This window comes from Diabrotica undecimpunctata, chromosome 1, assembly GCF_040954645.1.
Source record: "Diabrotica undecimpunctata isolate CICGRU chromosome 1, icDiaUnde3, whole genome shotgun sequence".
Taxonomy (NCBI): domain Eukaryota; kingdom Metazoa; phylum Arthropoda; class Insecta; order Coleoptera; family Chrysomelidae; genus Diabrotica; species Diabrotica undecimpunctata.
The window spans coordinates 113,787,602-113,803,037 of NC_092803.1; the positions used below are offsets into that span (position 1 = coordinate 113,787,602).

The 15,436-nt window shown below is 32.9% G+C and overlaps 1 protein-coding gene across 2 annotated transcripts in view; it reads right to left on the bottom strand.

Annotated features, from left to right (window-relative positions):
* Positions 1-15,436, bottom strand: part of LOC140452760 (uncharacterized) — a 40,797-nt gene that overhangs the window by 11,508 nt on the left and 13,853 nt on the right. The window contains exon 2 of one of the 2 annotated variants that reach the window (XM_072547089.1): positions 3,988-4,167. The exons of the other annotated variant lie outside the window; for it this stretch is intronic. Coding sequence (XP_072403190.1) covers positions 3,988-4,167 — 180 coding nt within the window. The remainder of the gene's footprint in view (positions 1-3,987; positions 4,168-15,436) is intronic. 2 annotated transcript variants of the gene reach the window in all.

The window sequence follows — 15,436 nt, forward strand, 5'->3', positions numbered from 1 at the left end:
GATTATTTTTACAATTTGTGGTTTTACTTCTTCTTCTTTAAGTGCCATCTCCGCGACGAAGGTTGGCAATCATCATGGCTATTGTGACCTTCGAGGCAGCTGCTCTGAACAATTGCCTTGAGCTGCAACCAAACCACTCTCTCAGGTTCTTCAACCAGGAAACGCGTCTTCTTCCTACGCTTCTCCTACCCTCTACTTTTCCTTGAATTATGAGTCACAAGATGTTGTATTTTTCGCCTCTCATCACATGTCCGAGATATTGCAATTTCCTTTCTTTTATTGTATTTTACATTTCCCTCTCTCTGCCTATTCTTCTTAACACTTCTGTATTCGTGACTCTATCTACCCATGGAATCCTTAACAATTTTCTAAGTGTCCACATTTCAAACCCTTTTAAGTCGACTTATTGTATTCCGGTTTAATGTCCATGATTCAGCTCCATAATAGAGTACAATGTGTACTTAATTTAATTAGCCTTATTCTGAGGGTCAATGTCAGATTTTTGCTACTCAAAATCTTTTTCATTTTCACGAAGTTGGCACGTGCTTTTTCAATTCTGACTCTTATATCTGGAGTATAATCGTTATTTTCTGTGATTATCGTTCCCAAGTAAGTATATCTTTTTACTCTCTCAATCTGCTGGCCGCCTACCGTTAGTATTTTGTTTGTATTGTTGTTTTTGCTAATTTTCATGAATTTGGTTTTTTTGATGTTAAGAGAGAGTCCGAATTCTCCACTACATCTTAATATTTTGTTCATTATTCTTTCTAAGTCTTCCAAGTTGTCGGACTGTATCGTATGTATTATGACTGTATCGTTGGCATACCTAATGTTGTTAACCGTTCACTTTTATGCCGACTGTCTCGTTTACCAAAGCTTCTTGTATGATTTCTTCAGAATAAGCATTAAACAATAACGGCGACAGTATGCAACCTTGCCTGACCGCTCTCCTTATCTCCACTTCTTCTGACACTTTTCTTCCAATTTTCACATTTTGATCGTTGGCTGAAGTATAAATTTGATATCAATGTTACATCCCTCACATCCAGATTCTTGTTTTTGACTACTTCTATAAGTCGATCATGTTTTACCTTATCGAATGCCTTGTTGTAGTCTATAAAGCATACATAAAGATCTCGATTAACATCAAACATCTTTGGGTCAGCACATTAAAAGAAAATAGTACCTCTCTTGTGCCCACTTCATTCCGAAATCCAAACTGGGAATCACTAATATCCATCCCCAGCTTAGCGTTTATTCTATTATGGATGATTTTTAGCAGGGTTATTAAGGTATGTGACATTAGACTGATCGTTACATAATCACTACATTCTTTGGCATTTACTTTCTTTGGTAGAAAAATAAATTTTGATATCAGCATTTCACGTGGAATGATTCCTGTGGAATAGATTGTGTTCAGTAGTTGGACTAAAAGATCTGTTTTTTTTTATTGACCAGTTTTAGCAATTCACTTGGTATTTCATCTGGACCAGCAGCTTTATTATTTTTCATGGACTTTACTGCATGCATAACTTCTGACTTTGTTATTTCGGGTCCCTCGTCTTTACTCTGATTATCTTCATATGTATTTTCCTGCCTCTGGTCATGGAATGATTCCCCTATATATTCTTTCCATCTTCCTAATTTTTGTTCTGTCTCCACTAAAATGTTTCCTTGTTTGTCCATTAGTATGCTTGAGGTTTTTCGTTTTGCTACCCCAGCTAATTGTTTAACTTTCTTATGGAGATTGAAGTTATCATATTTGTTTTGTAAGTCTTCTATTTCTTGGCATTTTCCAGCGAAATAAGTCTCTTTAGCTGCTTTTATTTTTTACTTCGATTTAGTAATTATCTTACAAGCCACATTAGAAAAATACTTTTTATAGTCTATAATCAGAAGCTCTATATAGAAGCTGTTTTAACTGCTGCTGCTATTAATGAACGTCCGTCATCTCAGAGAAGACTGGTTGCGGTGCTTACAATGTTCGCTTTGGGGTCACGCTTCTTACGCTGATGTTCCAGAAAGAACTAAGCGTTTCAATTTCGAATTATGTCAGTAATTTAGTAGCAATTATATATATATATATATATATATATATATATATATATACATATATATATACGAGACATGTTTTTTAAGTAAGTACCGTTTTGCGATTCCGCCGCCGCAGCGCTACGATCGGCGTTCCGCGCATGAGCGCTGGTTACCTACATCTCTTGTCTACGCACTGACGCCATTAGAGTCTGATTCTTCATTGTATAGTTGTTTACTTTCAAAATTAGATTTCAGTTACAAATAATATAGACATACATTAGACTTAGAATACCAATTATGTATATGACACTTTGTAAATTTATTTGGTTTTTAAATAAAGATTCAGGGGGCTCTTCTTTCGTCGCTAAATTTTTGGAGTGCGGCGATGGGATGGGTTCGTTTGACGGGGTTTTTAGCTAGATATTGAGTAGCCAAAGGTCGTAAGCCGCAAGGTAGGTAGACCGGTGTCACGATTGATTTGCACATTCCTCGGAGTAGGCAAATCAATCGGAGGCACAAATGACACTTCTTCATGTATAGTTGTTTACTCCAGTGTTTAAGATGCCTCCAACAATTGTGAGTCACGCTGATTGTGAAGTACGGGCTGTTATACGATTTCTTAGTGCAAAAGGCGTAAAACCGATCGATATTCATCGTGAGATCGTTGAAGTTTACGGACAAAAGATTATGAGTGATGAAATAGGAAGAAAATGGGTGAGAGCATTTAAAAATGGCCGCACAAATGTGCATGATGAAGAACGGAGTGGGCGTCCTTCGGTCGTTAATGAAAATTTGGTGCAGAAAGTGGACGAAAAGATGAGAGAAAACAGACACTTTACAATTTCAGCATTCCTGCGACTGCTTTCCTCAGTATTCTCGTAGTGTTTTGTATCGCATTGTTACCGAGAACTTGAATTACCGGAAATTGTGTTCACGTTGGGTTCCAAAAATGTTGACGGATTTGCACAAAACCCAACGTTTAGGCAGTGGATTGACTTTCCTTGAGCGGTACCACAGTGGAGGTGAAGATTTTTTAGACCAAATTGTTACTGGTGACGAAACGTGGGTGGCCTACGTCACACCAGAATCGAAACAACAGTCCATTGCTAGTGGAGTTTCTGCCTCATAATGAGACAATCAAGTTGGCAAGTTGAGTAAGGGTATCGTTTTCAAATAAGATCTCATCAAATCATTTAAATGGGAAACTCTAGATCATCCTCCATACAGCCCTGATCTGGCGCCCAGCGACTACCATTTGTTCCAGCACTTGAAGAAACATCTGGGCGGTCAGCGTCTTCAAGACGATAACGAAGTCAAAACATTTGTGATGCAGTGGTTAACAAGTCAGGCGGCAGAATTTTATCAGGAGGGTATTCAAAAACTGGTGCCACGTTATGACAAGTGCCTCAATATTCACAGAAATTATGTAGAAAAGTAGATTAAGGTACAGGCTTTCATGTAAAAATAAAACTATTGCCATATCTTTGCACGTCTTTTTTTAATTCCAAAACGGTACTTACTTAAAAAACACGCCTCGTATATATATATATATATATATATATATATATATATATATATATATATATATATATATATATATGTCATTTTGTCCGAAGGATATGGATAAAATGGATCATGATTGATCTCAGTTAAATATTTTTTATATAAGGACCAAAAATAATTGATGTAAGTTATGGATGTGCTGTGAACTAACAATAAAAAGTTATGATACAAAAACAAAACTACTTTTATATGTCATTTTCATTCCTAATAGGATGATTTGTCTATTTTTTGGAGATTTACATGTACGTAGGCGTCTTAAAGGTAATCGTTAAAATACGTGTTGAAAATAATTATTATTATCTATATAAATGTAATATAAAATAAATAATGTAAATAAAACTGTAAAATAAAATGTAATAATAAATATAAATGTAATACAAAATGTCTTACCGAGTAGATCCAGATTGATGGTTTGCTAACTGTGAACCCCATAGAAAATATGAATACAAAAATCAGTTGCACAATAATATTTAGTGAAGCACTGATTGGAAATAGATAGGGATACCAATTGGAAGTATCGTCACATAACGGTTGTACTTCAAAAAATGTTACAGCAAAAATTAAGATCAACTAAAAAGAGAATAAAGTTTTATTATTGTTTTATTCAATTAAAATAAAAGAAAAAGATATGCAGACAATAAAGAATTCCAAATACTATTGGCGAACCTACTTAGTCCTTAGATAACATATCAATTAATTGTTTAAATTTTTGATGAATCCCCCCCCCCCAAATATTACAACAATACTTCTTCTTTCATTCAGCGGCTCTTGTGGAGGTTGCTGATTAACATGGGAATATTTCGTCCAATATCATTTATAACCATTCACGAAGGTTTCGCAGGCAAGAAATTCTTCTACGTCCCACGCTTATTCGTCCAACTATTTTTCTATGCATTATAAGCTGTAAGAACTCATATCTTATACTTCTAGAAACGTGGCCAAGAAACTCAAGTTTTCTCTTCTTTATAGTAAATATAATTTCAGATTTAATATTCAGTCATTCCAGCACTGCCTGATTTGTTACTCTATCAGTCAAGGAAACTCCTAGAAAGCGCCTATATACTCATATTCCAAAGGTCTCTATCTTTATAAAGAATTCATCATTTAGTGTCCAGCTTCACACTGTTAGGAGTATAGAAGTCACATAACTTCTAACTATTTTAATTTTCAGAGTCATAGAAAGATACGGTGCTATCAACAGTTTTTTAATTTTGACAAACGCAACTCGTGACTGTTCAACGCTTGACGGAATTTCTTCTGAATGTTGATTAGTCTCGATGACAATTGTTGGCGAGAGCAAATATCATTGGCGAGAGAATACATCCCTGTCATACACTCTTCTAAATAGTTATTGATTTTGACAGGGAGCCTTCGAGTTTTATTCCTGCTGTTTGATCCCAGTATAATCATGATATTATTTAAACATCTTGATAATCAATGCTTAGTTTTTGCGAGATTTCCAGTACCTTCTCGTGCTTAAAGTCAAAATCATTAGTATAGTCAATGAAGCAGACTTACATTATCTTAGTTAACATCTGTGCATCTCTGTGCCAGTACATTAAAGGCAAATAGGGCTTCTCTTGTTCCCAAACCCTTGCGAAATCCGAACTGTGTATGTGTATTTATGTATGATTCACTTGCACATTTGTTGTAAATTCTGGTAACTATGTATAATTCATAGGAAAATCTTTAATACATGACTCATTAGGCTTAACCTTTTACTGGAGAGACCCCATTTTAATACACACAGAGAGACATGCCGCCTGACAGACTACAATGTAGGAGAGGGAATAAGAACTAAACTTACAAACTTTTTTAATATATTTAATAGTACGTACTCTAAATGCTGTTTGTATTAAAAATTGAACACAGTAAAGAAACTCAAAATATTGTCAGAGTATAAAAAAATAACTACGACTTTCTAACAGCTAATCATTTACAGTTCGTGACAGTCACATTTTTTACTTTTCATTACAGTGAAAAAATAAATATACACCAGGTAAGTTTTTTTGTATGAAAGGCACTAACACATACTGGATTACGTAAAAATTAACTCGCGAAATTATTTTGATGTTGAAAAAAATGTCCAGCAACTGTAAAAGTTACATACAATCGGTACAAATTGGTTTCGTACACTGAAGACACACAGGTTTTCTACATCGGCCACAAAGGTATTTTGTCATACGGTTCTTCTTGCGAGGGCATAAATAACATATTTTTCGCTTCTCTAGTACTAATGGCTCGTTATCATCTACTTGGTTATTCTCAGGAATTAAAAGAATACTCTCTATACTAGCACGAATTAGCCGCGGTACGTGAACATTATCCATTCTTTACTTCATATGATCTTCTACTAATTGTTTTGCTAGTATTTTAGCAAAAGCAGATTTTTCTTGTATTTTAGAATTGTTTTTGTAACTTTGGTGCAGTATGTATGCATTTAAGCTATCAGATGCTATTTACAAGTAGTTAGTATTTAGTAGTTAGTAGTTAGTATATGCTATCAGATTCCAAATAAACATCATCTTGTACTTGATCAACATCACTAGCGTCACTATCTAATTCGTCAAACCACTTCAAAGCTGTATCTTGAAAATCAGTATCGGTAAAACGGATTTTTTTTATGGACCGGCCATGATTGTAACAAATATGCGACGTTTTCAATGAAACAAAATCTAACCTGAACCGACACAACAGACTAAGTAAAACTGATTTTCGGTTATAACTTTTCCAAATATGCGTATTTCTTTACAAGTCGGGTCACTAATAGTCAACGAATAATATAAAGAATATATGAAGTGATGTGCCGATGGGCGGAGTTATTTGTACAGGGTGTTAAAAATTCTTTATGCTGTAGTCTGTCAGACGGCACGTCTCCAGTTAAGGGTTAAGCAGGTAATAATCATAGTTGGTAAGACGGGACTGTATTGTAATGGTGGTAAAGGTAGAGATGAACAATTATTGTGGAATTATTCCCTTCCCCAAGGAGAACAGTTCAAAAGATCCGTGTGTGTCAAAGGGCGATGGAGCGTGCTATGTTGGGCGTTTCACTACGAGACAAGATCCAAAATCGCCAGCTACGACAAAGAACAGGAGTGGCTGATGCAGTAGAGAGAGTAGCAACACTGAAATGGAACTGGGCAGGTCACGTGGCTCGAATGACAGATAATAGATGGACAAAGCGTATACTGGAATGGAGACGAAGAGATGACGCCTACCGAAGCAGAGGTCGTCCACCAACACGTTGGACTGACGATCTAAAACGTTGTCATAGGAATTGGATGCAAGAGGCACAAGATCGAAATAGATGGAAAATTATGAGGGAGATCTATCTCCAGCAGTGGATAAGCGAAGATTGAATGATGATAATTAGCTTCCTATATGTACAATTGAACAGATTCACCAAAACGGATATATATATATATATATATATATATATATATATATAGATATATATATATATATATATATATATATATATATATTATATATATATATATATATTATATATATGTATATATATATATACTTATATATATATATATATACATATATATATATATATATATATATATATATATATATATATATATATATATATATATACTGTACTGCTTTGCCACTTTTTGCCATTTTTATCTTATAATAAGATGTTATTATTCCAATACAGTTTTTATTTTAAGTTCATGATTACTGTACTGTTTTGACTTTTTAACAAGTTTGTTTCTTGTTTGAATCCAAGAAAGACAAATGTTAATTTTCTTGTGAGCGGTAAACTGTCGTAACTAATGACTTAGTTGTATATTCATGTCCATGGCCCAAGGATTGTGATCAGATGTAACATCGCTGCCTAGGTAAGTCTTTACTGATTTTATCCAATTCTAAACTTCTTATTGACGAGAATGTAACCAATTTGGTTTCGGATTATTCGGTCCTTCTTATCTCCTGGTGCTTTCCAATTTACGAAATTCCAATAATCTATGTGCTCTCTGGTTTCTCTTACCCAATCAGAACTTCCCAACGTAAATTCCTGTGATTTTACTGTAATTATGATTACAAGAGTTGCCCATCCTTTAATATTACAATAGATAGTTAAATCCATTAAACAGTCGTACAAGAGGATGTTTTTTTACAAATTGAGATCAAAGACACTAATTATCTCATTTAAGGTAACTAAAGGATTACTGGTTCTGTTAATCTTATAAAGCACTTTTTAAAGGATTTTTATTATCGGGTGGAGCGGACGATATTTTCTTTATGAGAGGTCTCCATATCAAAGGTAACAGTATGCCGTCATCATTTTTATTAAAACAATTTGGCCTTTTTTCAATTTCTATGGCTTCTCGGATAATTCTTGGTTTATAGAAGCGAGTGGGGCTATGGTTCTGAAGTTTTCAAAATCAATATTCTTCATCCTTTATCCTTAGTCAAAAATTCTTTTCATTTTATCGAATTTCTTAAACAATACCTCATCTCACTGTCAGACATTCTAGTAAGTTTCGATATCGTTTCACTTTTTACAAACATTCCTATAGAAGAAACACCAAAAATTCTGAAAACTAAATACAGTATTAAACATTGTATGTCCAACCTTATTTCATCTTCCACGATAAATTCTACAGAAAAATAAATGCTACCCCAATGGGCTCCCCACTGTCTGTGTATTTTCAAACCCATCTTAATGGTATATATCCTAGTATCCAGTTCACGATGGAAGTGGAAACTGATTTAGCCTTATCGTTTCTCGACGTGATCATAAAGAAAAACCAATTCCAAGGTTTTCATCACTCTGTTTATCGAAAACCCGCCAATCGTTACTTGCATGCCAACTCTCATCATCCATCTTCACAAATTCATTCAGTCATTAATACCGTTGTCTCCAGATCAATACGCCTTTGTGATGATGCAAGTAGACCCGCTGAGCTCTCTAGTTTAAAACAAGCCCTCGTTCAAAACGGTTACCGGGAAAATCACATGAATAGGAGCATCCACAAACATCAATCTCCCACTCAATCTCGACCTAAAGACTCAGATCCTCATCATGCAAGAGATTTTCTTTCTTATATCAAAGTTGTCACTGACAAAACCAAGAGAAATAAAAACAATATTTACCCCCCAACAAAAACTTTCATTTGTTGTCCTATCAATCAAAGACAACATTCCAAATGAACAATATGGAGTTTATGAAATTCACAAGGAAACTAAGTTCCTGCAGCTGGCTGTATACCATGTATCACAAAAAAATTATTAAAATCCTTTATAAAAGATATATAATTAAAAACCCAATCGGGCTATATCACAACAACAAAACGTTTTTAGGTTAGGTTACATGTTTTGAGCCACTAAATATCTGGGTAAAAACCCGTTAAATGTTATTGGTTTAAATTTATTTTACATTATTGCAGTTAAGATCAACACCATCTTCATACAGGTCACAAAATTGTTTTTGAAAACTTCAGAACCATAGCTCCACGTCGTTTCTATAAACCGAGGATTATCGGAGAAGTCATAGAAATTGAAAAAAAAAAACCAAATTGTTCACAGTAAAAGAGATGACAGCATCCGTACATTCGTTTTCTTTATTAGAGTATTACATTAGACCATTATATATATATATATATATATATATATATATATATATATATATATATATATATATATATATATATATATATATATATATATATATATATATATATATATATATATACATACAGGGTGGTCCTTAAGTAATTGTACAAACAGAAACCGTAGGTTCTGCACTTTAAAATATTACGATTTAAGCCAACTTGCTTTAATAAAATGTTGATATTAAGAAAGATACAGGGTGTTAAAGTGGAAATTAAAAATTTTATTTTTCGCTTCTATTTACTTTAAGGTAACTAATAAAGGGCGCTACATATGCCACATGTGTGGCATAAATTTGCGCTAAACTTTTTTGCTCTTTAAGTTAGCTCTATTTGTGTTAAAAAATATTAAAGATACATTATTTTTACAAAGAAAAGATATACTTGTTAGTAACCTGAAAATTCAACCGTTTTCGAGATAAATGCATTTTATAAGTCAGCTGCACAATAATTCTTAGTTTGATATTTGTACGGTAAAGCACTGAATACCTGTAGATAAGCATAATTTATAGTTTATTCTTATTAAAACAACTCAAAAATCATAATGTAACATCACAAAATGCTTTGTTATGGGTGCTAAATGTCGTATTGGAGAAAAGATATTTTATCTTCTTCTTTAGGTGCCCTGTCCGTATTCAGACGTTGGCCGTCATCATGTTTACAAGTTCCCTTTGCTATCGCTTCTTAAGTTTCTATAATGGCGTTGTATTACTTTTTCTCTATTGTAAAATGCTAAAAACCCAAAATATGTGGTTTATGCAAGATGGTACACCACCACATTCTAGAGAGAAGGCAGTTAGAACATACTTAAATACAACTTTTCTGAACGTTGGATTGGTCGTAGATATTGATATAATTTTCTACTTCATAAAAAATCCGAAAAGAATACTTATTGTTCATTACGTAAATTGTTTACCCATTTGTATTAGGACAAATAGAAACTAGAGCACAGGTATTAAATATCACATATGTGTCCTATTTCATACTACTTTTGCTACAAATCTAACCTGAAAGACTCAGCATTTTTACAAAAACATCATCGTTGTCCTAATAACCGATATTGTTATAAATATAGTAAACACACAGGCAATTTAGTTCAGCATAATATTAGTTCGCTAGTAAATCATAATAGTCCATTTGTTCGAGATGTAATTATAGTTACTCGTAAGCTGTAACGTAATCATATAAATAAGTAATGTCATCGATAGATTATTCCGTGTGTATATAAGTAACCAATGAGTGAGATACATCACAGTTTAATACATTATTTAACTTCTGCGACAAATAAGATGTAGTTCCATAATATACCATAAGATTTGGATATGTATCCAAAAAAATATATTTATCCATTATACATTATAGCCACCACGTAGTCCAGAATTTAATCCGCTTGATTTTGGTGTATGGAGCGCATTAAAACAACGTATCTATAAGAATCCCATAAACATTCGCAATCGACTATGGAAAGAAATAAACACTGCAGCAATTTCTTTAGAACCAATGATGCTATTTAATATGAGACGATCTTTCATGGAATATATTGACAAATGAATTAAAGAAAATGGTGGACACTTTTTTTGACAAAAAGTTATGTTATTTAGTTTAACTATTTCTTAATTTGGTTTGTAAACAAAATAATTTGATTATGACGTTAATTTAACATAAAACGTAAAATGTTTGATCTAAAATCCTATTATTCTGTTATTTTGTCAAATCCTGCTATTAATTATCCTGCTGATATATTTATTTTATTTAATATTTCGTTAACTATTAACTTAACTTAAAGGTATTTTATACCAAAATTCAGAAGTATTAATGTTTTTTTCTATATTTTCTTCGTTGCCTGGAGTAATTGTCTGATTTTTAAAATGCGATTATCTCGAAAACTGTTGAGTTTTTAAGTTATTAACAAGTATACCTTTTTTTTGTTAAAATAATGTATCTTTAATATTTTTTATCCCAAATACAGGTAACTTAAAGAGCAAAAAAATTAAGTGCAAATTTATACCACATATGTGGCATAAGTGGCGCCCTCTATCAGTTACATCAATTTTTGCATCAAATTATAATTTCTCATATTTAAAAGTACCCAGTTCTAAATTTTTATACATAAATGTTTACAAACATGAAAGTTATAGCGAAAAATAAAATTTTAATTTTGCACTTTAACACCCTGTATATTTCTTAATATCAACATTTTATTAAAGCAATTTGGCTTAAATCGTAATATTTTAAAGTGTAGAATCTACTGTTTCTTTTTGTACAATTACTTAAGGACCACCCTGTATATATATATATGAGTCACCCCGCACATTTAAATTTATATTTAAAGAGCGCAAATTTAAATTTAGAAGTTGACGGGTTCCAGCGTTTTTTTTTTAATTTTGTAACATAAGGACACCAACAATTATATTCCATAATCGGTTTCTACACCGTATAATTTCAAAATTTTACTCTGCATTATTCATAATAGACCCTACATGATGTGTTTCATAGAGATCAGTTTGTTAAGCAGCTTTTAAAAATATAAAAAAAAAATAGTACAGTAAGCGGTACTGAACACTAGCGCGACGCTTCATACTATGTTTTCTGTCTTTTTAAATTTTAAATAATATTTTTAAAATTAAATAAAGACTTTTTATTATTTATTTATTATTTTAAGTAAACCTGCACCTTTTATAAACACGTGGTGAATCTACGTAAAGGGACTCTTCTAACGGTTTACAGCGAGGCATTTCTATAGTAAAAGTAGCGCCATGCAAAATGGCTATTTCGTGGCACAACTTACGTGACGCTCGCCTCAGCATTTTAATTTAGAGAAAAAGTAATACAACGCCAGCATAGAAGCTTCACTTCATTAAAAATAAACATTTATATTTAAAAGTAGACAGGTCTCAACATTTTTTATGATTTTATAAAACAATTTAATTCCATAAGTGGTTTCCACATTGTATACGTATCTTATCTCTGTGCATATATCTATATTTTGGTGGTATTATATAGAAAAACATTACTCATAATTAAAAGAAATATATTAATGTAGTATGCCGCTAAATCACATCAATAGGACAAAATGATATATACTCAGGTATAGTTATTAATTTCTGTACTTACATAAGTTTGATATTTTGTATAAGTCTTGTAAACAACATGAATGCACGTTTTTTTTAGATATTAATGACTGATAAGCGGCAATAAGCTTATAGTCGTCGTGTTTATTTTAACGGCACTGATTTAGTGTTAGAATTTGTGTTAAAACATGTATTTTTATTTAATTGTAGTAAAATAGCTTTTCTAATAGAGTCATTCGTAATTTTTGTATAACTAGTAAGTATACTAAACTACCAGGATCAAGTGGTAAAAGTAGTACATCATGATCGATTTTTAGTCTCTTCATATAACAAATTGTCTGAATGAAGTGAAAAATCAGGCTGAAGTTTTTACTTTGATGGCCTGCTGGATGGAACCCCCCCCCCCCCCAAAAAAAAAGAGAAACAAAATTTATACTACTAGCAAAGCGACTATTCTGGCAGTGAAGAACCCACTCACCAAATAAAAACTGGTGAGAAACTGCAAAGGTCTCCTTGACAACCTGGCAAAAGACAATAAAGTCTCTTTAATGTGGGTGCCGAATCATAAAGAGTGGCATGGGAATGAACGAGCAGATTTGTTGGCAAAACAAGGGTAGAGAGAAACCTTTGTATTCCCAGAATCATTATGTGGCATTGCCAAAGATGCTGCAAGAAACGAGGTTCAGAAATAGCTGATAAGAAATCATCAGGAAAAAAATAAACGGGAAAATCCAAACTAAGAAAATAATTCAGAATATTGATAAAAAAACTCTCGGACTATTTGGTAAACCTTAATAAATGGCAGATTAAAACCGTCACCGCAATGGTGACTGGACATTGTCGTTTATGAAAACACCTATACAAAATAGGTAAGGCGAATGAACCACGGTAAAGAAAATGCGAAATGGAAGAATAGACTGCTATACACATCTTATGCCATTGCAATGTGCTAAGTGATATGTGGCAGGAATTCACTGGTCAATTGAGAATCAAACCAGAAGAGATCCTAAAACTACCAATGAGGAAATTTTTGACCTTTGTTGAGGCTACGGGACTTATTGAAGTTAAAGAAAACAGGGAATGGTACAAAGGTCTTATGACCAAGTGCCAAAGATTTAAGTGTCTCGGCTGAATTAAAAGTGATAAATGTGGATATAAGCAGATGAACAGTTGTCGATAACTTTATAAAGGTAATTTATCAGAACCAGGGACCCTACGTCTACTCTATTAGTAAAACATTGCAGAATTCGACTTGTTTTTGCAAGAAAATATGAAAAGTGGAATGACAGATTGGAGTTATATGTTGATCTCGGATGAGTTTGAGTTTTGTTAAAGGTTACTAGATAGTCGCAAAAGAACCTAGAGAATGCAAGACAGACAATTTGCCTATTGCTATATTGCGTACACGACATCAAGGAGTCTTTAGCCTGGTGTAAGTTTCAATGTCACTAGTACCTACCTGTACCAATTGGTTCTTTTGGGTGGGTATTTTATGAAGGTAACAAGATATATTACAACAATTTTAGGACTAGGTGCTACAATCGCCAATGATTATTTAGATCGTTTTCGGTATGACTTGGCCAGCTTTCAGTCCCTATCTTAATCTAATCGAACATCTGGGACACATTGAAAAGACGGATTTACGCACGCATACTTGATGTTTAATATTACTTACCTCAATACTGAATCGTGTTCAAGGTGTTACAATGGCTTAAGGAAGAAATACTAGATATTAATTAAAAACTAAGATAAACATTTTACTAACAATATTCTTTTTACTTTAATATATTTTCGAATTCTCTAAGGTAGATAAAACTTTAAGGCATATATTCGAATTAGTTGTACCCTGAAACAGAACTGCATCACACCTTGCCTGTAAGAGTACTAAACTACTTGGGAGATAGAACCCGTGAGCTGCTTGAACTCTTGAAAACCACCAGAGAAGCTAAGAAAAGGAGGACACAATAGATCTTATAGTCCACAGACTTCTCTCCTAAAAGTAGTAACAATACATTAAAAAATACGTTTATGTTTCCTAAAGTGACATGTAGATATCGGTCTGTCCGACTTTAGTGGTAGAAATAAAATTAGGATGGTGAATGGAACTATGCCGTATTCTCTAATAAATCTCGATTGGGCAATTAGATCTAGGCTGACCGTGGAAAAGTAAGGCGATTACACTGGGATTATACGCCAAAATTTACGTATTATGTGAATAATATAATAATACTATGTTATTACATATTATGTATTATTATACATTATGAATTGTATAATATGTGATTTATGATCGGCTTCGGAGTCACTAATTTATCTCAATTATCAAATATTACACATAATACACTATCGAATTCAAGAAGCTTGGAAATGAATTTTTTAAGAATATCATAAACTACTGTGGATACTCAATAATAACTTTCTTATTTTTAAGTTTTTAGGTTAAACATATTTTAAGTTAAATAAGTGAGTGTTAACGGCTACTTTTGTGAAAGTAAGTATATATCTCTGATACCTGGGGCTGCAGTTGAATAAGAGACTACGTTGGAAAGTCCACATTAAAAAGAAGAGAAACATAAATCAATATAAGTCAACATAAAATTTAGAAAGATAAACTGGATGATTGGAAGAAATTCTAAACTATCCATTAGTAACAAACTATTGATTTACAAACAAATACTAAGATCAGTATGGACATATAGCGCCAATAAAAACAACATTGAAGTAATACAGAGTTCTCAAAATAGGGTAGTTAGGAGCAGCGTTGACGCTCCATGGTATGAAAAACAGCTGCACCTGCAGTAGAACAAATAATTGTCAAATGTGTCAGTAGAAATGAACAACGTCTACTTTCTTTAACAAGAGGACAATAGCCTCCGAGTTAGTGAAGTGAAAATAGTTAGTGTAAAAAATACCTGTGTAAATTGTAAATATTAGTGAAGTAAATTAGGAGGTACATATAGAAACAATACTGAATGGCACCATAGTTCTTAAAATAACAACTGTAACAATTTAGGTTAGAATAAAACTGCTCATTGATCTTCTTGATCAGATTGTAAAATGCTGTGTAATTAAATATTGTAAATTGAGATGTAAATAAACATACTGTAACGAAATAGCCCATCTCCGATACGTCATAATTCT